The 25790-nt window shown below is 62.9% G+C and overlaps 1 protein-coding gene across 4 annotated transcripts in view; it reads right to left on the reverse strand.

The window, feature by feature from the left end:
• ARMH3 (armadillo like helical domain containing 3) overlaps positions 1–25790 on the reverse strand; it is a 129121-nt gene that overhangs the window by 36123 nt on the left and 67208 nt on the right. For all 4 annotated transcript variants that reach the window (XM_089780254.1, XM_089780252.1, XM_089780253.1 and 1 more), the window contains 3 exons: positions 23592–23674; positions 21371–21497; positions 19433–19508 (listed from right to left, as the gene is read on the reverse strand). In XM_089780254.1, coding sequence (XP_089636380.1) covers positions 19433–19508; positions 21371–21497; positions 23592–23674 — 286 coding nt within the window. The remainder of the gene's footprint in view (positions 1–19432; positions 19509–21370; positions 21498–23591; positions 23675–25790) is intronic.

The following is a 25790-nucleotide window of genomic DNA, read 5'->3' on the forward strand; positions in this document are numbered from 1 at the left end:
CCGAGATCCGGTCTCTGCGCGGTTCCCTCTCTCTCCGGGACTCCCGTTCACACCCGGACTGGCTCTCCGTGAACTCATCCGCCAGTCTCCCGGCCTCCTGGGGGTTCTCTGGTCTCCGGTCCTTGAGCCACAGCCTCAGTTTGGGTGGGCACGCTTCATAGAACTGCTCCATCATGACCAGCTTGAGCAGCTCCTCTGCGGTCTGGGCTCCGACTCCAGACACCCACTTGCGGCAGTATTGCGCCAGGCGGGAGGCCAGATCCACATAGGTCTCCCGTGGCTCCTTCTGCACCCCCCGGAACCTCTTCCTGTACATCTCGGGGGTCAGCCCGAACTTGTGCAGCAGGGCCTCCTTGACTCGGCTGTAATCCCCTGGCTGTAGGTCCTCCAGCTGACTGAGCACTCCGGCCGCCTCCTGGTTCAGTGCGGGGATGAGCTCCTGCAGCCAGTCAGCTGGGGGGACCCGTTGCAGTCCACAGGCCCTCTCAAAGGCACTGAGGAACCCGTCTATGTCACCCATGTCCTTCAGTTGGGCCACCACGAGCCTCTCCAAGCGTCTGGCAGTCCTGGGACCCTGGGGCCCATCCGCACTTGGCGCAGCCGGTGCCCCGCCGGTTCTCCGCTCTGCCATGGCCAGCTCATGCTGCCGCTGCCTCTCTCGATCTTGGCGGTCCCTCTCTCGGTCCTGGCGGTCCTTCTCTCGGTCCTCTACTTCCAATTCCCTGATCCGCAGCTGGATCTCCAGCCGCCGCAGCTCCGCTGGGCTGGCCCCTGCCCTAGATGGGCTACGGCTTGCAGGCCTCCCGGGAGACGCTGTCTCATCTCTCCGGTGGGTTCCAGCGCTCCTCCCCCTCTCTGAGCCTGACACACTCTCAGGGGGGGTCTGGCTGCTTCCCCTGGGGACAAGATCCTGGCCCTGTGGCTGGTCATTATCTTCCAGCTGGGCAATCAGCTGGGCCTTGGTTGCTTTCTGCACAGGCAAGCCCCTCTCTCTGCACAGCCCCACCAGCTCTGCCTTCAAGAGTCGGGCGTAGGCCATCTGCCCGCTGGGCCCCTCGGTGCAGACTCACCAGTCTAGTGCTGCAGCGCCCCACGATTCCCAGGAACCGCTTCGCTCTGTCTCCAGCACGCCTGGCTCCAGGGCTCTTGCTTCTACTGCGCCTTGTCGCTTGCCGCTGGAAGCTTCATCCACGGGGTGCAGTGCATCCCACCCCTGACACCAGTGTGACGGCGTGTTGGGGGTTCCCCGTCTCCTGCACCCCGAAATGGCACAAACAGACTGTACCAGCCAGTGGAATTGAGGGTGGTTTATTGCTCCTCCAGCACAGCGCAGCACAGATGTAATCTGGTTACAGGAACTGGGCTAGGATGCCTCAGGCCCCCTTGAGATGGGGGAGACTGGGCCCCTAAAACTCCAGCTCCTCTCCCTAGGCTGTCTCATCCATCCTCACAGACAGCCACCAACCAACTAACTAAATTCCCTTGCAGCCCTGCCCCCCCAGTCAGGGCCGCATTCCACCTTCCTTTGTTCCTCTCCATGGGGGGTGTCTGGCCCCTGGCTCAACAAGTTTGGCCTTACCTCTGCCTAGCGAGGTTTTCCCTGCTGGGTCTTGCTCCAGACAGCAGGGGTCACCACAGCCCAGCAAGTACCCCCACTACGTCACATTCGGACAGAAGGAAAACGTTTCCGTTGCATCAGATTGCAAACATTCAAGCGAAACGTTTCTAGACAAAACACTGTTTCCAAAGGCAGATTGCTTTACTCTGGCAGGGTCGAGACAGGACACTTCCACACCACCAAACGTTTACCCCTCGTCCTTTCTCCATCACAACATTTCAGCCCGAGGCAGGACTTCCCCAAGCGTTTCAATTGTGACCGAATCTCATTTTCCAGCAGAAAAGCTGTCAAAGGTTTCGGGACCAGCCCCGTTTCTACTAACAAACTCACTTGTTCTTGGACAAGGTTTTATATTACACAAGCCAGGTGCCTATCAATTCACTTCTCCCACCTCAGAGACGGCCCAACGAGCAGCCCCCATCTCCCGGGTTACACCACCAGTGCTCAAACTGAACCAAGTGGCAAGGTCCTCAGAGGCAGCATCTCCGCATTAAAAGGTGACGGTGTCTGATATCGCCTCCATCTCAGAGACTCCTAGAGCACTAGAGCTGGAAGGGACCTCAAGAGGCCACCGAGTCCAGTCCCTGCCCTCACGGCAGGACCCAGCACTAGCCCATCCCTGACAGGTGTGTGTCCAACCTGCTCGTAAATATCTCCAGGGATGGAGATTCCACAATTCCACAGCAATTGATTCCAGTGTCTCACCACCCCGATAGGCAGGAAGTTCTTCCTAATGTCCAACCTCAACCTCCCTGGCTGCAGTTGAAGCCCATTGCTGCTTGTCCTGTCCTCAGAGGCCAAGGGGAACAATTTCCCCCCTCCTCACTGTGACACCCTTTTTGATACTTGAAAACCGCTGTCATGTCCCCTCTCAGCCTTCTCCTTTCCAAACTAAACAAGCCCAATTCCTTCAGCCTCCCCTCACAGCTCATGTTCTCCAGCCCTTTCCTGGCTTAATGACTTGCGGTCAGTCAAGTGTGGTTTCGGGCTCTTGGCAAGGGACCAGACTGGTCCACGGCTGGGCAAAGTTGGCTTTCGTTGTCACGCAGACGGCTCAGAGCACTCGCAGGGCAGCTAGAGAGAGCATCGCATGTGCCTGCCCAGACCTTGCTTTAAAACGCCTGGAAAATTAACAGTCACCTCGCTTCCGAGGCGTCGTTCTGCCTGATGAACGGGCAGGAAAGGCAGCAGACAGACAAGAAGCAGGTCTCTTCCCAACCCGCACAGCAGAGCGCGAGGTCAGCAGCAAACCTGTAACCTCACGCACAGCGATGGCGGCCAGAGAGCGTCAAGACACCTCCGCTTCCTGCGTTTCAAGCCCTCGGCCGTTACTGACCGCACCCAGGAGAGAGGGCAGCTCGGCGGCTTTACCCGCAAGCTACGACAGGGTGACCAGTGTAGACTTCTCAATACGCTGGGCGGTTTGCAGACGTGCGCTGCCTTTCACCACCTTGTGCTGTGATCCGGCCAGACCCCGTAAGAAACGCAGGCCTGGACCGAGTCCTGACTTTGTGCTCAATAAAGAGTCCACAGCACTTTCTGCCAAAGGAGACAGGCTGCTCTCCGCATGCTGGGCAAACTCGTTTGGGCATCTACTCCCCAAACGGACACTGTGATAGAGCGCCTGCCCCACACTGGGCACCCAAGGGGTAAAGGCACCTAGGGATGTTGTGCAGGAGGCAGCCAATCACAGAAGGGCTGCAGGGAGCAGCCAATCAAGGCAGGCTGGCCCATATAAGAAGGGCTGCAAAGCCGACCAGTAGAAGTCACTCCCTGGAGCTTGAGGAGGGAGGATGGGCTGCCTTGCAGACAGAGGGTAGCAAACGATGGACAGAGCAGAGACCCAGGGAGCTAAGGACACCTGCTGGCGGCGGCCCTGAAGCAAGGGGAAAGAGGGTGCCGGGGCCAGGGGATGTGGCCATGGGAGAGCCACTGAGAGGTTGGAGGGGATGCAGCATGTGGCGTTCATCTACAGGGTCCCTAGGTCGGGACCTGGAGCAGTGAACGGGCCAGACCCGCAGCTCCCGCTCCCTCTGGGGGGAATGGCCGGAAAGGGGAACACGCAGCGTAGCACGGCCGGAGCGCAGGGCCATGAAGGGGACGCTGCAGTGCTGGGTGCAATGGGGTCCCTGGAGTAGAAGTGACGGTGGGGAGGTGCCCCCAGACGAGGGCGCAGGAGGCGCTACACCCTGGCCCCAGGAGCAGGGGAGAGACGTGCTCTTCATTCCGACGCCACGCTCTGGCGCGAGGGTGTGAACTGGCGCTTACCTGGCTAATCGTTCATCGATACATTGGCTCGACTACATGACGAGGTGCTAGGACCCCTCTGCAGAGCCCAGCGGGGTGGCTCCCGGAGCCAGCTCAAACTGGGACTGTGCAGTCCTGCCTCATGCTGGCCCCAGGGGCCACCCGCACCGCGGCTCTGCACGTTAAAGGTCATAAAACCTGCCGGGCTCTCGCTACCTTTACAATGTAGAGACGCAGCGTCCCGGACCGGCCCGGGCGCGACTGCTCTGTCCTGGCTCGCGCCGCGTCCAGCAGCCCCTGGCTGGGGGCGGGCGGGGTGTCAGCTCCCCGCTGGGACAGGGGCTGCTACCGGAGCAGCCTCCCTTACCCCCCGTGCCGGGATGGAGAGAGGCAGCACCACGGAGCCGGTGCTGGGGGGATCTGGCTTTTAAGCTGGCTCCCCCCAGCACCAGCTCCTGCCCCCCCCTTGCTGCCTCTCATACAGAGGCAGCGGGAGGGGGGGCCATAGCGGAGTACTCCACTCGACTACCCGATAAGCGTATGCTACTCGCTAACATCCTTACTCCACACAGTGCAGCCAGGCGCTGGGAATGCAGCTGCCGGGTTTCAGGGGCAGAAGAAAAGGTCCCTCTAGGAGCTTGCTACCTTTGTAAAGCGCTGCAGGATCTTGCTGCAGAAACAGGCAGAAGGCAGTGGCCAAAAAAAGCAAAACATAATGGCTTTTATCCACACTAAGAGCAAGCCTGCTGGGCTAAAAATGTATAAAATAATTAAACTAAAGAGGAGAAAAATGTCAATGTAATTAACATACAATATGGCCTAGCTAATCACACCAGGAGCAGATCAAAGAAAGTAGTGTGTGCTTTTATGGAGCAATTTAATCTGGCAAGCAATTCATCACGGACGCACTAAGTCAAATGAATAGATTTCCCTTCCGGAGCTCACATTTATCAGCTGTACGGAGTCCAAACGGCAAATTCTTAGCCGGCCTCCCAATTGTGCAGGACGCGCGTGGGCCCCGAGTGAGCGAAGTGACTGTTGGCCGGCTGACGGGAGTGGCCGCGGGTGCTCGCTAGGGCTGGAGGTTGCGGGTAATCAAACAGCCGAGTGACCGCAGGAATTGGTATCTGCTACGCGGCGGTTCTGCAGCCCGGGGGTGGGGCCGGCAGCCAGCGCGCCGGATCAGAGGCAGCGGAGCGGGGTGGCAGGCAGCCAATCCCCGAGGGGAGCAGACTCTTAAACCAGCTCTACCTGCCCTCCAGCGCTGCTGCCTCTCGTACAGAGGCAGTAGCCCCGTCCGCAGGGGCCCGAGGCCCCCACGGACAGAGGCTGCCGGGGTGGGGAGGGGTGAAGGCTGCCAGCACCAGCTCCTGCTTCTCCCCAACCGTGCTGCCTCTGATACAGAGGCGGTGGGGGGGGACCAGGGGGATGCGAGGAGTCTACTAGATTAACTAGTTAGCCTCGGCTTCTGGGTGAATCATCTAGTCAACTATCGTCCACATCCCTGTTGCCAAGGAGAGGGGCTGGGGGCTGGACTGTGTCTAGGGTGCAGCGGACCCCCAGCGCCCTTCGCCGAGGAGACACGTGGAGAGAGCGGGGCTTGTTTCACGCAGCAGGGACCACGGCCTGGCTGGAACAGGGCAGGAGCGAGTTAAACACGTCTCGGTTCTAGATGGGCGGGGGGACTGGATTTTCCAGGGAGCCTTTTGTTTGCCAGACTGCCCCTCGCTGTGCTTTCCGTCTCTGGGAAACACGCAGACAGGCTAGGATAAAAGCCAGGTAAGGGGAGCTAGGCCCTGGAGGGCTCGGCTTGTTTTGCCCAGAGTCCGTGGGGTTGGGCAACTCCAACCAGCCGATGGCCCCTGCGACTGAACTTCCACACTGATGTGCCCGACAGTGGCTTTCTGCTCCACTGCAAGACACAGGCTCAGTCGTTGCCCAGCCACGGCCCCTCGCGGTCGCTAGCCGCCTCTCTGGCACGCCCTCGCTTTCGCAGAGCCGCGGGCCTTCCCGGCGCACGCTCACGCCGGGGACCAGAACACGGCAGGCGCCACGGGACCAGGCGCTGTCCCTGTGCCCAGCTTCGGCCCGGGCCCGCTGCGGAGGGTTTCCTCTCCCCAACGCCGAGCTGGCGAGATGTGCCGCCTTCGGCGACTGCGAAGCCCTCGGCGCCCTCCTCCAGCTGCTGCACTTTGGCTTTCGTGTCCACACGCCTCTGCCCGGCAGCCCAACACCAGCGTGCGGCATGAGGCAGCCTTGAGCCCAGCGGGGGAGGGGTTAGTTCTTCCCCTCCGGGTCTGTTCAGCGATGTCGCTGCCCCGACACGCCAGACCTTTGCCCGCCAGTGAAGCAAGCGGCTCTGCCCCGGCCCAGCGACACGCGCCCGAGGAGCCCCCCTCCAGGAGAAAACCTTTGGATGAGCTGCAGCAGCCAGTGGGCCTGGCAGGGTGGGCAGCAGCCACTGAATTCCATGCACATTAGACCCCTAGATCCCAGGGCGGGCAGAGCCCTCAGGAGTCATCGCATCCAGCCCCCTGCCCAGAGCAGGACCAGCCCGACTCAGTCAGCCCAGCCAGGGCTGTGTCCAGCCGAGACTTAAACACCCCTAGGGATGGAGACTCCACCCCCTCCCTAGGGAACCCAGCCCAGCGCTTCCCCACCCGCCTAGGGAAAATTGTTTTTCCTAAACTCCCACCTAGACCTGCCCCACTGCGACTTGAGCCCATTGCTCCTCGTTCTGCCACCTGCTCCCACTGAGAACAGCCTCTCTCCAGTTCTCTGGAACCCCTGCAGGGAGTTGCAGGCTGCTCTCAAATCCCCCCTCACTCTTCTCTCCTGCAGACTGAACAAGCCCAAATCCCTCAGCCTCTCCTCGTAGATCCTGCACTCCAGCCCCGTCAGCATTTTGGTCGCCCCTGCGAATTCCAGTCCCCTGCTCCGGCTATGCCGCCAGCCGCCTGGGCTTTGTAACTGGGGAACACACGGCCGATCGCTGGCGTCTGGGAGGAGGGGGGTGTGCGCCTCAGGCAGGCTTATCTCAAACACCCATGAGAAGGGAGTGCAGCGCTCGAGCGCCAAAGCCAATCAGTCATGCCACAAAATTATAAGCAGGATATTAAATAAATTCCCCAGAGGAAAAAGTCGAAACAAAAGCCCCGGGCCTCTGGCAGGCGCACATGCTGCGGGTTGATAAGCGCCGTAAGCCTGGGGAAAGCCGGCAGGAAAGGTGGGGCAAGAAACGCAGGGTCTCATGTTCACCCCCCGCACAGCAGAGAAGGGTTCCCGTGCGCTGCTGCACTGCCCAGCCTTCGGGAAGAAAGCGCCAAGAGAGGCTCATCTCTGCCCCCCCCCCCCCACAGCTGGGCGCCCCGTCTGTTTGGAACAAAGGCCTGATCGCCCCTTGGGGCAGCCGTTCCTGTTCCTGGAGCCCAACACCCTCGCAAGGCAAGGCAAGGCAGAGGGGACCTCCGGCAGCCCAGCACGCCTGACCTCTCAAACAGACTCAAACAGCTCTTCAGAGACCAGCCGCGGGGCAGAACCCGCCTTGGGGCCCACGTGTGCAGGGACGGCCCTCCACGCAGCAAGGCGCCCTGCGGCTTCCGCCCCGCCAGCAAGGCCCAGGACCTGCAGGGCCCGCCCCACGGAAAACACTTGCCAGACGCCAGCCCGCAGGAGGAAGTGCCCTTTCTGGGCTGCCATGATGCCAAGCAGCCAGGACTCCCCCATCGGGGCGGCCTGGGATTGTCAAACTGCCCACAGCCGCGCCCCACAGGCACAAGGGGCTCGTCACTCCACCAGGACCCTGCTCTCCGGCCAGCAATGGGAGAGTCACCGCTACAGACCTTCAAGCCATCGGCATCGCCAGCAGGTCGGACCGGCGCCCTAGGCTCCTACCGCCTGCAGGCAGCGCTGCGTCCGCCTGCCCCCCGCAGCCGGGCGACAGCCACCCCGTACCCACAGCCCCAAGGAAGCGAGCACCGGCTCGCCGGGCCGCCATCACTCGATCCAGTTCCCAAGGGCCTGGGGGGAGGGTGGAGGGGCGGTGTCATGGGCATCACGAGCCGAGGGAGTTGCTTTTTGCAGGGACGAGCAAGGACCTTGGGACCGTGGCCAGAGGGTGGAGACTGGTGACTTGGTGACCCAGCGGGAGGCCAATGGGCTGCGGAGAGAGGACCCTGTGGCCAGCCCAGCCAGGGGAGGGGGGGGGCCAGTGACCCTGGTGACCTGGCCAGCACACAGAGGCCAGGGAGGGGCCGCCGGGGCCAGGTGTACTGGAGGCTGAAAGAGGAAGCTCCTGGACTGGGAAGGGGGAGCAGGCAGAGCCCACCGGGCTGCAGGGGAGACTCAGACGGGCTGGGGGGAGAGAGGCCAGGGCGTCCAGCTCTGTCCCCCCCCATGTGACACGGGCTGAGTCGAGAACGGGGCTGTGCTATCCCCTCCGGGAGTGCCGGCTCCGGGGGGCAGAGCGAGGGGACTCCCCGAGGGCCCACGGCAGAGACAGGTGGGCTGGAGGCCCAGTGTCGTGGTCCCAGGAGGCCAAGGGGCCTGCCCCCCAGAAGGGCTGTCACACGGAAGGGGGGCCTCCGAGTCCCTGACAGACGCCGAACCCGAGACGTTTGTAGAGTGGAAAGAGAGAATTCCTTGGAGCGCCCCCTTTTCCAGTAGCCACGGCCTGCCGGGACCCCAGTCCGCTCCTGGCACCAAGCATCCCCACCTGGAAAGCCAGGGCGCGTTTCCGCCCACAGGGACGCTCGGCTTTTAACAAAACCACCTCTGCGTCTGGCGTATTGTTCCGTCCTGGGGACTGGCCTCCAGATTTCATGTGCAAATCCTTCAATTGACAGCAGCTTCTGGAGTCGGGTGGACAATCTATCTTCATTGCTTCCAGTACACGACGAAGGTAGGCACTTCATTATCTTAATGAGCAGACGCACTTAATGAGGTGGCGCTTTGTCAACGGAGTCCTCAAGGAAAAATTAAGAGACACGAACGTTTCCATTTCTAGCGAAAAATCCAGCAGCAGAATAATCCAGGCTGCTGCTGTTCTGCAGAGAGCGACAGATTCCTCCACGCGGGAGTCGCTCTGCTCCGTTTCGCAGGGGAGGAAGGTGTTATTCAAACTTCACAGGCTCACAGCTACAGTTACGTGCGCTGGGTGGTGAAGGAAACAGCTCAGCGAATTTTTACTGCTCGATTGATACCAGCCGAGGCAGGACCCGGTGTCTGTTCTCGAAAAGGGCACAGCCCGGGCAGAATCAGTACTAGCGTCCAACTAGCTCCTCCAACCCTAACCCGGAAGGGCCAACACGAAGGGCCCGTCATCCGGGTCCCTCCATTCTCGGCTTCTCTGCCAGACTCTGCCAACAGCGAGGGAGACACCCGTCAACTAGGAACTGGCCGGAGGCCACCCGCGATGCCGGAGTTCGGAACTAGGCCCTGCTGGGGAAACCAACGGAGCCTTTCAGAAAGAAAACTGGGACCATCTCGGATTTGTGGCAGTCTTTGACAGTGACCAGGAGCCTGGCTTGGTGAGAAACCTGTTGGTGGAAGATTCACCCCTTTTGTCGCTGGGTACGTAGCGAGTGCGCCTCGGCCTCTCTGGCCTCCACCTCAGACCATGCCAGACTCAGCTGTGCATTGGCCAACCCGCCCGCCAGCCTGGCCTGTCAACCCCCCAAATCTCCCCGTGCCAGGCTGCGGGCCTTGGAGTCACCCAGAGCGGTTCTTCCTCTTTCGCCTCGCGCGGTCTGGCTCCCACGCCAGGGCGGTGTCGGGGGAACATTCTTCTTCCACTCTCGGCACACGCCCCGTCGCTGACGTCGTCTCGTTAGTTGTGGAAGGCGCCTTGTCCAGTCACTTTTCTGCCTTGGCCGTTCCCCCCCTTACGCGGCATGTCACCCCGCATTCCCCTCCGCCAGTGGGGAGGAGATGCAGCCGGGCCCCAGGGAGCTTCCACGTCTCTCAGCCAAGCGATGGCGGCGGCTTCATGCACCACCAGTTTTGTCTCGGGGCAGATGTTTCTGATCTTCCCAATGCAGCGTTTCTCCCCCTGAGCCTTCTGGTTTCCCTGGAACCGGGGCCATTGTGGCGCACGGGCTCTCCAACACACACAGTCGCCCACCGTCTCCAGTCGCGTCTCAGGTTCAATGGCCGTCTCCGGAGCGCCCGTGAGCTTGGCTGGACGTGTCTGAGAGTCGAATCCCAGGCCTGTCTTCTCCGCTGCTCCCCTGACTTGCTTTGTGCGGTTTTGTAGTTTGCCGACATCTTCGGCGGCAGCAAAGCCTGGATCACGCAGCCTTGAGCGATTCCACCCGGGGCCAGAGAGCACTGGTGCTGGCTTTGATCCATAGTCGATGACCAGAGTGAACAGAAACGGGGACAGGATGCCTCCCGCCTGCAGCCTCGCTAGCCCAGCACCCTCGGGGCCTGACCGGTGCCCAACCAGAACTTGCCGAGCCATGGGCGGTCAGTATTGTCTAGCAGCACTGCCGCTGCTTGCTGGGCTGGTAGAGGACATTCCGGGTGCATTCGTGCTCAATAAGAGCCGAGAACACAGAGCCAGGACTGGGGGCTGTTAAACTTTATGGGATGGCGGGAAATTTGGCCACCCCCAAGACTAGTGGACATGTGGCTAGCTAACACCATGCTGGACTAGAGAGTTCAGCCTGTATCTTGCTGCCGAATGGTTTGCTCAATCCAGCCAGGAAGATGAGCGTCAGGGCCAGGATGGCAGGCCGAGGATTCCAGGAGGATGGGTCAGGAGGGTGGACGTCAGGCCTGTGGGGGTTGGAAAGATGGGTGTCGGGGCTGGGGGGCCAGGAGGGCGGGCCAGGGGGTCCGCGAGGATGGGCCGGGAGGGAGGGCATCAGGCCTGGGGGGACCCAGAAAGCTGGGTGTCGGGGCTGGCAGACCAGGCTGGAAGGGTGGGTAGGCCAGGAGGACAGGCCAGGGGAGCCAGGAGGACAGGCCAGGGGAGAAAAGGGGATGGGCTGGGAGGAATGGAGAACGGGCCAGAGGAGACGGGGTGATGGGCCGGGAGGATGGGCCAGGGGGATGGATGTCAGGCCAGGGGGACAGAAAGACGGGTGTCGGGGCCGGGGGGGAGGGGGGAGAAAGACAGGTGTCAGGGCCAAGGGGAGGCAGCAAGACAGGTGTCGGGGCCGGGGCCGGGGAGGTGTCGGGCTGCAGGGTGTTTCCGAGTGAGGGGAGAAGGGAAGGCAGCTGCTCCTGTTTTGGGAAGCAAAGAGCAGCCGGCGGAGCTGGCCATGCCGCGGGGCTCAGGCTCTCCCCCGAGTGCGGGCCTGCCTGGGGCCCTGCCCACTGCAGCTGCGGGTGGATGAGGGGGAGGGGAAGCAGGGCAGCAGGATCGTTCGGGGACCCCAGCCGGCCGCATTCCCCTTGGAAAAAGGGGAGTCCTGGTGCTGCTGCAGCACACGCCAGGCCAGTCAGCACCGTGGCCAGCTCCGCAACCCTCCTCCGGCCAAGGGGCAAGTCCCCCTGCCCTCAGGGAAAGAACGAGGCCAAAAGATCAGCAAAGCCAGGCAAGGCACAGAGCAAGAGCCTCGCCCGCTGCCCTGCTCCCTCCCAGCCAGCTGGGCCTGCACCCGGGAGGCGCCAGGCTGCTGTGTGGATGCAGGTTGTACCGGCGAGAGCCCTCGTGCCGGACAATGGACGCGCCAGGCCCCCGGGCGACGGCCTTTGGGGTAAGCTGCAGCGGGAATGAGACGGGCCGAAGGGAGACCGGCGTGTGCTCCATCAGAGATACGCAGCAAGGCTGGAACCAAACGGCCGGCTCTGAACAGACGCCATTTGCAGCTGCCGCAGCTGGAGAGCCCCACACGGGAAGGGACGGGCAACAGGAAGCCGCGGAAAGCACCGCAGTCAGACTACAGGGAAAAGGAAGGGCCCGCGTGCAGACAGCGCCGTTCGATACGTGCAGCTTGCCCCTCCCTCTCCCATTGTACGTGCCACGCCGGCCAGGAGAACCAGGATCTGTGCTCCCCGAACCCAGGCAGTCCCGCCGCTGCTCCATCCCAGCTACGGCCAGAGCCCGGGCTCCGGCAGGCACAGCTGCTGCAGGGGGCTCAGAGGAAGCAGGATCTTCTCTTGCCCCGTCCTCACAGCCTCTATACTCTGCTCCTCCCCCGCGGCAAACCCTGCTAAAGCTCCGAGATCTTGCAGCGGACTCCAGGCCGGAGTAATTGTTTGCCGTAATGAAAGGTCTTTGGCTACCTGCAAAGCAAGCCCAGCCCGGTTTGATTAGCCGTGGCGGCATGCCAGAGGTCACTGCTGTGACATCCCGCGGGGAGCAATGGAACGGAGTCATTCTGCCACTAGCCAGCACTGACAATAGGGCACACCGATCGATAGCAGCCGACCGGAGAGCAGACCGAGCCGTGAAGGCGGGGCCCACGCCATGGCTGCCCAGCGAGGCCAGGCTGGAAGCAGGCAGCCAAACAGCGTCCATCCGGCCATGCCCCGAGGCGTGGAGACGTCCCCCACCACCGCGGGGCCGGGCCAGCCACAGAGAATGGGAAGGGGGTCCGAGAGGCCCCAGCTGGTCCCTCGCTGCTCTGGTGAGTGGAGTGACGCCCCGTGAGCCACTCCGCATTCCACACGGTGCCCCCCCGCGGTTCTCAGCCACCGCCAGCACTTCAATACCCAGACCAGCCGCAGGGCCGCGCGGCCGCACAGCTGCCTAAGGAGCCCCACACGGGCTCAGAGCGGCTGTACGCGGAGCTGGCGGGGGAGAGGCCCGCTCCTCACGCCCCAGCAGGCAGCCGCGGCTGGGGAAAGGTGTGTCTGGTCCAGCTGGGAGAGGCGCCTTCTCAAAGTCCCCCTGCGATCCCCAGCAGCGGGGGCCTGCCATAGCTGGGACAGAGGCGCCTCTCCCAGCCCAGCCCAGACGTGCTGGAGCTGCCATGGCTGGCTAAGAGGCGCCGCTCCCCAGCCTGGAGCTGCTGTGGTGAGAGGCCTGGGGAAGCCCTTACTGCCAAGGGGGCCTGTATCCAAACCCCACCCCTCCAGCCACAGCCTTCACCTCCACATCCCAACCCTCTGCCCCCTCGTGCACCTCAAACCCTCAGCTCCAGTCTAGAGCCTGCACCCCCAGCCAGAGACCTTCCCCCCCGCAGACTGCGATGGGATGTGCACCAGTACGGACGTGACGGGTCACACATCCGCCCCCAGCTGTGCACACAACAAAACTCATTCCGCACATGGCCCCACGTACGGAGAGGGACAGTGGCCCGCAGCAGGTGGATCCTGAGCACGTCTCCGCTCACCTCGAGGCACGGGACCCCTTGCTGCCCAGCACATCCCAGAGCGGTGGGCCAGGCAGGCTGCCGCGGTCCCGCTGTCCAAGGGAGACTGACCCGCATGGCGCTGCAAGCCGGGCAGCGACACGGGGGCACTAGGGTGCAGACGTGTCCTCGTGCCCATGCAGGGGAACCCCGGGAACGCCAGGCCAATGAGCTTTCGGTGCTCATTCAGAGTAGCGAGTCCACTGCTCCTTTGGAATTCATAGCTACCAGCGAGCAAGCGCCAGAGCCCGGACCGGGAGAGAGCTCCGACCCCCACCCGCCCGCCCAGCTCTCATGGTCGGGCTGCGGAGCACCGGAAAGGCCGCCGGGGTGCTTGCTTGAGAGCCAGCCCGGGAGATAGCGCTCGGCTCACGCCCACAGCGGCACGTTCTCACAACTAAATCCCAGCTGCGCCCACGCGGCTTGACAGCCAGCTCACCCTTCCGCACGCCCACGCGAGGCCCCGCAGAGAACCCTGCGGAGAGCGCGCCCGCCGGGTACCGCGTTAGCACCGGAGTAAGAACAGCCGCTTGGTGCACAACGGGTCGAGGCACCAGGCCTCGCTGCCCGTGAGCGGACAGTGTTTGCGGGGGGGTCTTGCTTCCCGTTAGCCCAGCGGCTCCCAGATGTGACAATTCAGGACGACTTGGTGACCCAAGGCAATTCAAAAACGGGGGAGGGGGTGCAAGGGACAGAGCCACCGGGGGAGACACGTGGCGACCCTTTGGAAATGTAATGGCGCCCCATAGGTTGGGAGACCCCGCGTTAGCATCACCCCGCCCCGCCTGTACCACCAGCAAGTTGTGCAAGATTCCGTCCTGCTCACTACTCCTTTGGTGACGGTTAATCATGTCGGAAACGCTGCACGATTGTGTGGTGTGAGTGCAGGAGGGGTGTGCACGTGCCACAGCCCGCACCAGTGCCCGGGGGGTCTAGAAGTGGCGGGAACCTTGAAGGTAACCAGGAAACAGCCATCGAGACTGAGGCTGAATTGAATGAGCAGCACTGACGGAGCCCGGAGGCAGGAGAGACCCCGAGGGGGAGACGCCGATGGGCAGCCTGGGTCACTGCAGGAATCCAGGAGACCAACACTCTCCAGGAGGGAGGATGGCAGCAGGGCACTGCAAACCCACAGGCTCCAACGGGAACTTGCCAGCACAACGTGGGGCGTTCCTGCCACGGGACTCGGCTCGGGTCCTGCACGCCGAGCCTCAGAGAAGCCTGGAACCGCGACCCAAAGACCCCGACTCCTCACTCAGCCAGCCCGGCCTGGCCAGTAAGACGGACGTGAGCCACGACAGACTGGGAACTCTGCACCATCTGCAGGACAGTGTGCGTGCGTGTGCGTGTGCGTGTGCGTGTGCGTGTGTCTCTCTCTCTCTCTCTCTCTCTCAGGGTCACAGGATCCCAGGGCAGGCAGAGATCTCAGGAGGCATCGGGTCCAGCCCCCTGCCCAGAGCAGGATCAGCCCCACCTAAATCAACCCAGCCAGGGCTGTGTTAGGCCAGCACTTAAACACCCCTAGGGATGGAGAGTCCACCCCTCCCTAGGGAACCCAGCCCAGTGCGTGTGCATGTGCGTGTGCGTGTGCGCAGATGCTGCTTTTCACGGTGTGTTTTCAATACATGCGGTGTGTTGCCTTTCCCCTGAAAAAGATCCCGCGTGCTTCTGAAACGCACAACAAGGACGGGTCCCCAAGAGGAGCCCGGCCGGGGGCGGAGCGTGCGCAGAGATGGGATCTGTCAGCACAAACGCAATCACTGGAGACCTGGCTGGAGAGCGAGACACCGCTGCAGTCTGGCTGGGACTGCCGTCCATCAGGCCTTGGGTTCCGCTGTTTATCCCCTGGAGGACAGTGCTGAGGAGAAAGTCCATTAACAGACCATTCAGCCACCACCTCTCGCTCAGGAGCCGCCTCAGGGCGGCCTCCTAGAAATCGCGACACGCGAACGTGCGCGACAGCAGCGGGAAGGGGCTCGCTAGCCTCCCCCAAGTCACTTGCCTGGACATTTGCTTCTTTCCTCCTCGGCGGGAAGGTCCCAGCCACCAGCTGCCGAGGGTTCACGTTGTGCCAGTCCACGCAGCAGGGATTGTTGGGAAACACACACAACTCGGCCACTAGTGCCTGGCACGCTCGTGCAATTCACCACTGATGGAGCACGTGCGCCATGAGCCGGGTCCTAGCCTGCGGGTCCCAGTGCCAAGGGCCTTTTCTGAATGGTGGCTCCCTGCCAGCTGGGGAGAAGCTGTGCGGCACGGAGGAGAACCATGAAGGTGAACCCCACAGCCCCACAGCCCTCTGAACCCCACAGCCCTCGCCGCACCGGGCACTGCTGGGCCCTGGCACGGCGCTCTTCCCTGCCGCAGGCAGAAGGTCTGGGACGCAAGGCAGAGGCTCAGCCGACCACTCGCCCCGAGCAGAGGCGCCAGGCGCTGGCGAGGGCGGACACTGGAGGGACTCTCCCGGTAGCTCCTCCCTGGCCTCTGCAGGCAGGGGCTTCCCGGGCAGGATGGAGTCAGGGTATCACACTGCAGGCCTGTCCCGCAGAGCGGCGGCAGCCGGCCCACGGACCAGCACCCGTCTGCGAACTGCTGGCTGCCGGGACGGGCTGCCCGAGCTCAAGCCGGCCGTTGGCGACGGCTCAGCTCCGGCAGCCCTGGCGGTCGAGGCGCCTCCCTCCCTCCTTGGCAATGGCGGCCGGCCGGGGCTCCGCGCTCCCCCCTCTACCCATGGGTGCGCTTGGAGAGGGGGCAGCCTCGCTCTGGGGAGTGCAAGGGTGGGTGGGGGCAGAGGGTGTTGGCAAGGACTGTAGAGATGGGGGGGTCAAAGGGTGTTGGGCACTGGGGAGCAAGGGGCTGGGTCGGGGCTAGGCGGAGTGGCATCTTTTTATTTACATATTTGCAAATGTATTATGCAAATAATGAATATGCAAATATGCAATACATGGTGCCACTCCACCAAAAGTGTGTGAATGGGTTTGCTGGCCTGCGGCATCGGAAAGGCTGGGAAGCGCTGCGTCTGAGGCCGGCCCATCTCCCCTCTTTCCCCGGTACTGCGAGGAAGGGCTCGCGCTTGGCTAGCGCACCTGCTAGAAAAGCAGCCGGCCATGCGCTGCAGGCGTCAAGGCCTGGGTAACCTACCGCCAGGCGGGGGAGCTGGTTCCGGGGTTAACAACCTGCGCCCCGTTCTCGTCTGAACGTGTTTGGCTTCATCTTCCAGCCCTGGGTTCCAGTTCCGCCTCTCTCGGAACTGGCAGGGACCTCGAGAGGCCACGAGTCCAGTCCCCTGCCCCCATGGCAGGGCCAAGCACCGTCTAGACCAGGGGTGGGCAAGGTACGGCCCGCGGGCTGCAGCCAGCCCACCAAGGCGTTTCATCCGGCCCCCCTGCCGTGCCCCCAGCCCCAGGCCAAACGAGACCCAGGAGCAGGGGAGCGCGAAAAGTCTCCTCTCACCACCGGGGGCACAAGGAACCACCAACTGCTCACAACAGCTGGTGGTTCCCTCTAGATTGGGGGGGAGAGATCTCCCTGCCCCCCCCCCTCCGGGCTGTGCTGGGATCTCCTGGGTCCTTCTGGACAGCACCCACCAGGAGCTCGCGCTCAGCTGCTGGTCCCCTCTGGCCCCTTGATCCGTCTCAGAGTCCCAGCGCACAAACTGTCCCCGTGTGGGGTCTGGCCTGCCCTGGCACCTCCAGCCGTGCGACTGGGCCCCGCTTGGCACGTGGGCTGGCCGGCCCCGCAAGGCTCCTGGGCTGGGGACGGAGACAGACCCGGGCAGCAGGGTTATAAGCCAGGAGGTGGTGGCAGAGAGGAGGCGTGAAGTCGCTGCCCTTTCCAGTCGCTGCTTTCCCTTCCCCTCATGGGCCGGGACCGGCTGCTAGCCAGCGCCACCGAGGTGCGGCCCAAAGGCCACGCGATCCGTTCTCCCGATCCGCATCACGTTTGCCCGTCCAAAGTTTTCCCCCTCTCGGTGTCACTGATCATGCTCCTCAGCTGTGGGACACGAGCCCCTTTGAGGCACCCGGAAGCAGCCAGGCCGTGATCGCGGGTCGCTAGGCCCCAGCCGAACCCCAGCTGGGCTCGGAGGCAGCGGGCGCGGAGAGGGACTGCGGGAGACGCCCCAGCAGTCAACGGGCACCAGGGCACTGGCGGGGCTAAGGCGAGAAGCCAGCTCTCACGGCTGCCGTGACATGCCAGTCCAGACAGCAGGAGTGCCAGCCGAGGCCTGTGCGAACAGCCTGCCCGCACCTGAGAGCCCGGCCTGGCTCACCTTTCCCGCCAGCAGACAGGGCAGCCCCGCAGGGAGGGGAGATACAGAGACCGGGGGGTTTAAGTGCGACAGTCTCGAAAGCCGTCTCCTCCCCGGCCAGCCCGCAGGAACGAACGTACCACCAGGCCCCCCCAGCGAGAGGAAGGAGCACCGCCCACGGCAGTCACCCCCGGCCGGCCACCAGGCTGACCGGGATGAAAGCGGTCCCCGGCAGTAAGGAACACTGGCGCTGCCTGCCCCGGACCTGGGGCTCCAAGGAACGCCCCTGCGGGAGGCTGGCACCCTGGCCTGCTCCCTGAGCAAGGAGGGATCTAACGGGAAGGGAGGCGGGAGAACAGGCTACACGGAGCAAGGAAAACATCTCCCTCGAGGCTCCAGTGGGACAGGTGGGTCCCTTTGCCCGTCCCCCCACTGCCAGCCGCTGGATGCCCCAGCGAGGGCAGCCGGGGGCAGGAAACCACCTTGCCAATCACTGAGCTTCCTCTTCTCCGTGCCAATGAATCCGTGGTAGGGAGACGGGTGACCAGAAGGGAGCGTGAACCCGCTTGCCTACAGGCCTAGTAACCCGGGCAGCCACGGCCTTCCCACGTGGGACTGCTCCCTTCCCAGCCCGGAGATGCGTCTGCCTTTCCCGAGCGCTCCGAGGGCAGGGAGCTCAGCAGCTCCATGGGGGGGGGGATTAGCCGCCCACAAAGGCCCCGTGACGTCTGGGAACAAACCCGTCGCCTGGGGTCTCACCGGGAGGGAAGGACGCTTACCGAGGACGCTTGCCAAGCGGGTTTGCAGCCGTGCAAAGCGTCCCCGTGCCACGCGCTCGGAGCGCTGGCCTTGCACGTGCCGTCTGCCGCCGGGGGGGCCTGCCGGGAACCGAGACAGCTGCCCCCAGCCCCGCTCGGCCGCCCCAGACAGCTCCAGTTCTGCCTCTGCTCCAGTAAACCGTGGGATTTCCACACAGTGCGGGGCCCCTTCTAAGCACAGGGGAGGGGGCCCGGAGCACCCGCTGGCAAGGCGAAAAACACACCAAGCAGAGGGAGAAAGGGACCCCCGCCTGGGGGGCGACTGGGGCTCCGGTGGGTGCAGGTCCTGGCAGCAGGTTACGTGCAGGTAAATTCCCTCCCTCCACCTTTCAAGAATCCTGGGCTGGGCCCCAGGCCAGTCGTCGGTGGGCGGCTAGAAACCCCAACGCTACCACAGAAGCCCCTGCGGCTGCAGACCAACATGGCGACGGCGCAAGTGACCCGCTAGCCTCGGCAGCCAGTGACTGACCCTGGGCGGGGAGGGTCCATGGTTCCTCCTGAGCCCATCTTTAAATGTCTCGGGGGCTCGAGAACTGGCTCCCAGCCTCTGGCGCGAGCCCGGCCCCCGCCCCGCCACGGCAGGCGAGCCCGGACCCCGCCCCGCCACGGCAGGCGAGCCCGGACCCCGCCCCGCCACGGCAGGCGAGCCCGGACCCCGCCCCGCCACGGCAGGCGAGCCCGGACCCCGCCACGGCAGGCGAGCCCGGACCCCGCCACGGCAGGCGAGCCCGGACCCCACCACGCCACGCCACGCGAGCCCAGACCCCGCCACGCCACGGCAGGCAAGCCCGGACCCCGCCACGCCACGGCAGGTGAGCCCGGACCCCGCCCCGCCACGGTAGGCGAGCCCGGACCCCGCCCCGCCACGGCAGGCGAGCCCGGACCCCGCCACGGCAGGCGAGCCCGGACCCCGCCACGGCAGGCGAGCCAGAAGCACGGAGAAGGCAGCAGAGCCAGGCCTGCTGGGCACAGCCGGGGCGCAACAAGGACTAACTGGGTGACGCGTGTGCAGGGCTCAGCACCGGGCAGCGCTCAGCACCGCTCTCACACAGAACGTGCATTCCACCGTTCACAAACACCCTCCCCCCCCCTTGTTTAAAGCAGGGACGCCCCTCGCCCAGCGAACCGAATCCCCAACCTGCCCCGTGCAGCCCACACGGAAGCGCCCAGCAGGGCTCCCAGCAGCGCCAGGCCTTACCGAATGTTGACCAGCGCGTGGGTCACCTTGCTGGCGGGCTCCTTCCACTGGCCGGCATTGGTGGAGAGCCGCAGCACTGCAAGAGAAGGAGAGAGACGGCTCAGACTTCTTCAGGCAGGCAGCTGGAGCGCTCTGTGGGACTGGTTTGTGGCCTGTTCAGAAAGGTCACCAGTCTGGGGGCTGTAAGGAGCCCGAATTTGAGCAATTCGCCCTGAGCGGACGCCCTCAGCTGTGCCCAGACCGGCCCGGTCCGGGTCACCCCCCAAAGTACAGGGCTCAGAGTGGCTGTCCCAAACCATGCCACAGATGGGACATCCCTGCACACACCTCCCCCCGGGCCACAGGGACGTGTGCCAGCAGCAGCAAGGAACTAACAGCTAGAAGCCGCTCTCGCCCTGCTGCACTGCTGGTGGCAGCGGTGGGGAGCCCTGAGGGTGGAGGAAAGGGTTAAATCACCTGGGGGCAGCAGGCAGGGCTGGGAGATGCACAGGGGGACTGGCACTGGCCCTAGATAAAATGAGTTTGAGACCCCTGGTCTAGATGGTGCGTGGTCCTGCCGTGCGGGCAGGGGACTGGACTAGACCTCTCAAGGTCCCTTCCAGTTCTAGGGTTCCATGATTCATTGAGAGATCCATCCGCTGACATCCAGTCCTAGCTCCTGGCTGTCAGAGAGACACTCCAACCACAGCCACTGACGGACCTATTCTCCAGGAACTCATCTCATTCTTTTCTGTGCCCACTTATACTTTTACCCTTCACAATATCCTCTGGCAAGGAGTTCCACAGGTTGGCTGTGTGAAGAAATACTTTCTTGTGCTTGTTTCAACCTGCTGCCTATTCATGTCATTGGTGACCCCTGATTCATGTGTTACAGGAAGGAGTAAATAACACGTCCTTCTTCACTTTCGCCACACCAGTCGCGATTTTACAGACCTCTTTCATAGCCCCCCTTCGTCATCTCTTTGCCAGGCTACGCAGTCCCAGCCTTTTTTAATACCTCCTCCTACGGAAGCTGTTCTATGCCCCAACCTTTCTTGTTGCCCTTCTCCACTTTTCCGGTTCTTCGGAGAAGAGAGGTCGTTTATTCCGCAAAGATTTGGTTCAGTGGCAGTCTAAGAAGCAGTGGGTGCGTCTCTGCAGCTGGTTCGCGCTCTCAGGCTGCCCGACCCCGGGATGCGCTCGCCTTGCCCCCGTTAGCTACACTAGCAGGTCCGCATGCCCCAGGGGAGTGGGCGGGGTGTGGGCACGGTGCACACAGCCGTCTCCAGCTGCAGCACCCGGCACAACCCAGCCCTGCAGTGGGAGGCTCTGGGCGCAGGCTCATTTGCACACTGCTTGGTTATGCCTCCAGGGTTCTGTGCTCCCCTCCTTGCCCCGGCTTCCCCGCCGGGCTCTGCATGGCGGCTCCCCCGGGCGCTCCTATCCTCGGGAAGGAGGCTTCCTGTGGCCGAGCCAGCGCGTGAGTTCCTCCTCCCAGCCCGGTGTGGGGGCTGCTCTCCGGCTGTGCTCTGGCCCCGCAGTGTGAACGCGGCCCTGGCAGCAGGCGACTTGCCCTGCTTTTCACCCCTTGTGCTCGCGCTGCCCGGCTCCGCAGCTGGGTTTGCTCTCCGAGCCGAGGCGAAGGCATGCTGGGCGTGCTGGCCCCGCTGGAGCTCAGCCTGGCTTGGCAGAGGCCAACTATCGGCTGCTTAATGCGCAGTGGAGGTTTGGGGAGGTTTTGCTGTTTGCTCTTTTGGAAAAGGAACAGTTTATTCTTTTCCCAGATTCATCCCTTTCTCTAGTGTCCATGTACTGGGTCTCTATGTAAACTCCCCATGTGCTCCACCCAGCATGTGCATCTGCGCACCCCCCAACGTGTGCATTCACTCCCCCCCCCACACACACCCCGCTCCTCTCTCGCTTGGTTTTATCCATGGTACCCAGCAGGCAGGCGCTCACCCATGGAGTAGAGGTTATCGAAATTCTGGTGCATCCGGATGATCTCATAGTACAGCTCGTCGTAGCTGCTGGGCGTGGGGAGGAAGGTGTCTCCGTACGTGATGAACATGTTGAACAAGTTCACTACCTACAAAAATTAAAAGCGCAAAGGGGGGATCATTAGCCCCCATCTAATTTACAACAGACGCCAACTGGACAGACAGGCCGCCTAACCCTTCAGAATAAGCCGCGCTTAGCGCCCTGGACAAACAGCCCGCCGCAGAGCGGTCCATGTGCTCTCTTCCTGCCCTGCCCCCGCTCAGACACACCAGTGAGGGAAAGAAACGCCCCTTACAAGCAAACTCATGACTCATCATCTATTAAGGGGTTTCTTGCACCTCTCTTAGAAGCATCTGCTGTGAGCTACTGTCAGACACGGGCACGTGGCCCAGCTGGGAATTAAGACCACATGCCCCCCGTGTTTGGTGAGCTCCTGGGCTTTTCTAGGCTCTCCCACCAAACACACTTCACCCAGGCTGGCCAAGGCAGGGAGACAACTGGCTCCCCTCCTGGGTTCCACCCCATCTGAGTATTAACAGGAAATTTTCCTTCACACAGCACTCAGCCAACCTGCGGAACTCCTTGCCAAAGGATGTTGTAAAGACCAGGACTTTAACAGGGTTCAAGAAAGAGCTAGATAAATGTATGGAGGTTGGGTCCATCAATGGCTGTTCACCAGGATGGGTGGGGTGGTGTCCCTGACCTCTGTCAGGGGCTGGAAATGGATGACGGGGAGGGATCACGTGGTGATTGCCTGTTATATTCGCTCCCTCGGGCGACAGACAGGACACTGGGCTAGAGGGGCCCTTGGTCTGACCCAGTGTGGCTGCTCTTACATCTCCCTTCTCCTGCTTTTCTACCCCCTTCAGCGCTCCGGGAGCTCAGCTGTCTGGCAAACCACTGCCCTGGCCAACAGGAGGGCCCCAAGGTCCCCGCTGTGAGTTGGATACATGGACTGTCCGGCAGACAGGAAGCTGGCTAGGTGGCTGGGCTCAACGGGTAGCGACCAGCAGCTCGATGTCTGGCTGGTGGGCGGAGTCGGGCGGAACACCCAGGGGTCGGTTCTAGGGCCCGTTTTGTTCAACAGCTTTATGAATGACCTGGAGGAGGGGATGGGTTGCACCCTCAGGGACTTTGCAGATGACACTAAGCTGGGGGGAGAGGTAGATACGCTGGAGGGCAGAGACAGGGTCCAGAGTGACACAGACAAATTGGAGGATTGGGCCACAAGAAACCTGATGAGGTTCAACTTGGGAGGGGAGAATCCCAGGCACTGCTACAGGCTGGGGACCGACTGGCTAAGCAGCAGTTCTGCAGAACAGGACCTGGGGGTTACAGTGGATGAGAAGCTGGATATGGGTCAACAGGGGCCCTTGCAGCCAAGAAGGCTGATGGCGTATTAGGCTGCATTAAGAGGAGCATTGCCAGCAGATCTAGAGATGATCCCTTTATTCACCACTGGTGAGGCCGCATCTGGAGTGTTGTGTCCAGTTCTGGGCCCCCCACTACAGAAAGGATGTGGGTGCATTGGAGAGGGGTCAGCGGAGGGCAACCAAAATGCTGAGGGGGCTGGAGCACATGACCTATGCAGAGAGGCTGAGGGAGGTGGGTCTGTTCAGTCTGCAGAAGAGCAGAGTGAGGGGGGATTTGAGAGCAGCCTCCAACTCCCTGCAGGGGGGTTCCAAAGAGGCTGGCGAGAGGCTGCTCTCAATGGTGGCAGGTGGCAGAACAAGGAGCAATGGGCTCACGTTGCAGTGGGGGAATCTAGGTTGGATTTAGGACAAACTCTTTCCCTAGGCGGGCGGGGAAGCGCTGGGCTGGGTTCCCTAGGGAGGCGTGGAATCTCCATCCCTAGAGGTGTTTCAGTCTCGGCTGGACACAGTCCTGGCTGGGCTGACTGAGTTGGGTTGGTCCTGCTCTGGGCAGGGGGCTGGATGTGATGACTCCCGAGGTCTTTTCCAGCTCTGTGATTCTATGATCTCAAGCATCCGTCTGCCCGCACCCCTCATGCCCACAAGGGCTGTCTTGGGGGTCTCCTACGGCTCCTTCGCACGGATTGGCTCCCAGCTGTAGATCTGTCCGTTAATATCTGCACAACTTAACCGCCTGGTCACCAAAGCAGCTCGCACTCCCCAGCCCCTCCTGGGGTCATGCCACACGCCCCCGCCCTCGCCACACTCACCATGAGCGCCAAGGTGAAGATGTTGTGTTTTGCCAACAGCACGGTCTCGTTGGACATGAGGAACTTCAGCAAGTTGATGAGCGCTGAGGGAAAGGAGAAAAGCCAAGTATCAGAGCTTGTTTCGAGAAGTCTCTGCCAAGTGCAGCCAAGCCGCTGCCCCAGGGCGGCCAAACCGACTCCCGGCTTTCCTAGCGACCGTGCTGGTCAAGCCTGACACACAACAGCAGAAATCGACCTTGTCCCAGGCGCGTTCACCTGACAAGGGGAGTCCTTTGTCAGCCGAGTCTGTGGACAAGCCCATATTTCTACCTGCCAGCCCCTCAAGCTCTGCCTGGGAACTGCAGCGCTCAGCCGCCTCTTCCTGCTTCCTGCGCCGCCAGCGTCAGGCTGCGCGGCCAGAACTCGGCCGCCGGCTGTGCTGCTGGCACACAAGGCAGAACACACAGGCTGGCCCTGAGAGCTCAGAGGAGCCAGTATGTTGCGGGCTGGTTATCGAGGGGCAGGCACAGAAGACCATAAGTCTGAAGTTGCTCGAGTCAAGAAAGGCTCTTGCGCCCGTCCGATCCGAACAGAGCAGAGTTCACACGCACGGGCTCTAAGGGCGTCCGATTTGCAAAGCGCCGCTGCATTCGGACCATTGCAAAAGGAGAGAGACATGAGCACTGCCAGTAACTGCTGGTTTTCAAAGATTCACACCCGGGATCCAGGCGGAAGCCAGCGCCCATGTCTCGGCTCTGCTTGGGAAGATGCTAAGCGCAGCCTGTGACAGCGCGTCGGGGAGCCCCGGCCCTGCACCCCGTCCGCAGCCAGAGGGGATTCTCCGCCGGCCGGGAGAGGAGAAGGTTTTATTGCGTCTCAGAGACATGGTGCACCGTAGGATCCAAGCTAACACAGGAGCCAGGGCAGAGCCTTAGTCCTCCTGGGGGGAGGGGCTTCACCCCCTTCCTTGGTCCAGAGCATCCTCACTGCCCTAGCCCCGAGACTGACCCAGCTCCCCGGCCCTGCGCCCAGCCTGGGGCCAGTCCCTGCCTCCCTCCCTTTGTCTCTCCCTGGGAAGAGCCTTGTTACCTGCCCAGGCTGGGCCGGGGTGTCTGGGCCAATGCACACGTGGGTGAGTCACTGGGAATCTCACAGCCCAGCGCAGCCAGGTGGGGAAGCCGGGTTACAAAGCAGACAGCCCCACTACGTCTCACAGCCTCAGACGCCAGCCACAGGGAACGGGGCCTGTGATTTTCGGCCAGCCAGATGAGGCGGGCGAGGCAGGCTTGCAAAGGCCGTTGGCTAGTCACGGACAGTGCCCGGAGCCAGCGTCAGGCCGGGCCCTGGGCTGCACAAGGAGGGGTTGTAAGCAGCAGCCTTCCCGCTCGCGCCCGGCCTGCCACCCAGCACGTGCTGCTGCCCCAGCCAGGCCACGGCAGCTGAACTAGGGCAGCAGGCCCAGAAGTGGGGGCTTGAGCGAGGCGGCAGGCGGGACCCCCCTCAGGCAGCTCCAGCGAGGTGCAGGGAGCCGTCACCGAGCCCCGCGTAACAGCGCCAAGGAGCGAGCCCCGCGCACTTGGAAAGCGGGGGAAGTCGCCCGCGTGATGGAGAGGCCCTGAGCACGTTCAGTATTTGCCTCAGGCTTGCAGGGACCAAACCCGTGGGCAGCGTTTCCCCAGGCCCGCTCACACCTGGCCACACGCCGATTCGAGGGCCTGCCCCCAGGCCCCTCTGGGAGAGTGCTGCGGGGAACGGAGAAGCGGCTTTCGGACGAGGGAGTCACGGCTCAGAGCCAGGGACACAGCACGGGGCAGGGGGTGTAGGCACACGCAACCCGCAGCAGGGGCTCCGGCATGGAGTGGGGCGAACGGGGCGGCCCCATGCTCAGCCAAGCGCCGACCCAGCCCAGAGGGAGGGGAGCTGCGGCACGTCCCACAGGGCACATTTTGCGCGGCAGCCGCACGAAGGCGCCTCGAATTCAGCCGCGAAGCGCCATCCCCACTGCGACTCAGCCTCCGAGTGCGCAGAGGCCCAGGCCTTGCTCCACGGGAATTCGGGGGAGGGGGCGCCTCAGGCTCGCAGGTACAGACGGGCTCTGCGCAGAGCCGAGCGCCGGAGAAACCGGGTTTCCAAGGTAACTAAGCCAGCGGGAGAACACGCCGCCTCCCCCAATCAGGGCTGTGGGCTGAAGAGAGCCGCCCTGCAGCAGTGTCACGGCAA

Source organism: Pelodiscus sinensis, chromosome 8 (genome assembly GCF_052426305.1).
Source record: "Pelodiscus sinensis isolate ZL-2025 chromosome 8, ASM5242630v1, whole genome shotgun sequence".
Classification (NCBI taxonomy): domain Eukaryota; kingdom Metazoa; phylum Chordata; order Testudines; family Trionychidae; genus Pelodiscus; species Pelodiscus sinensis.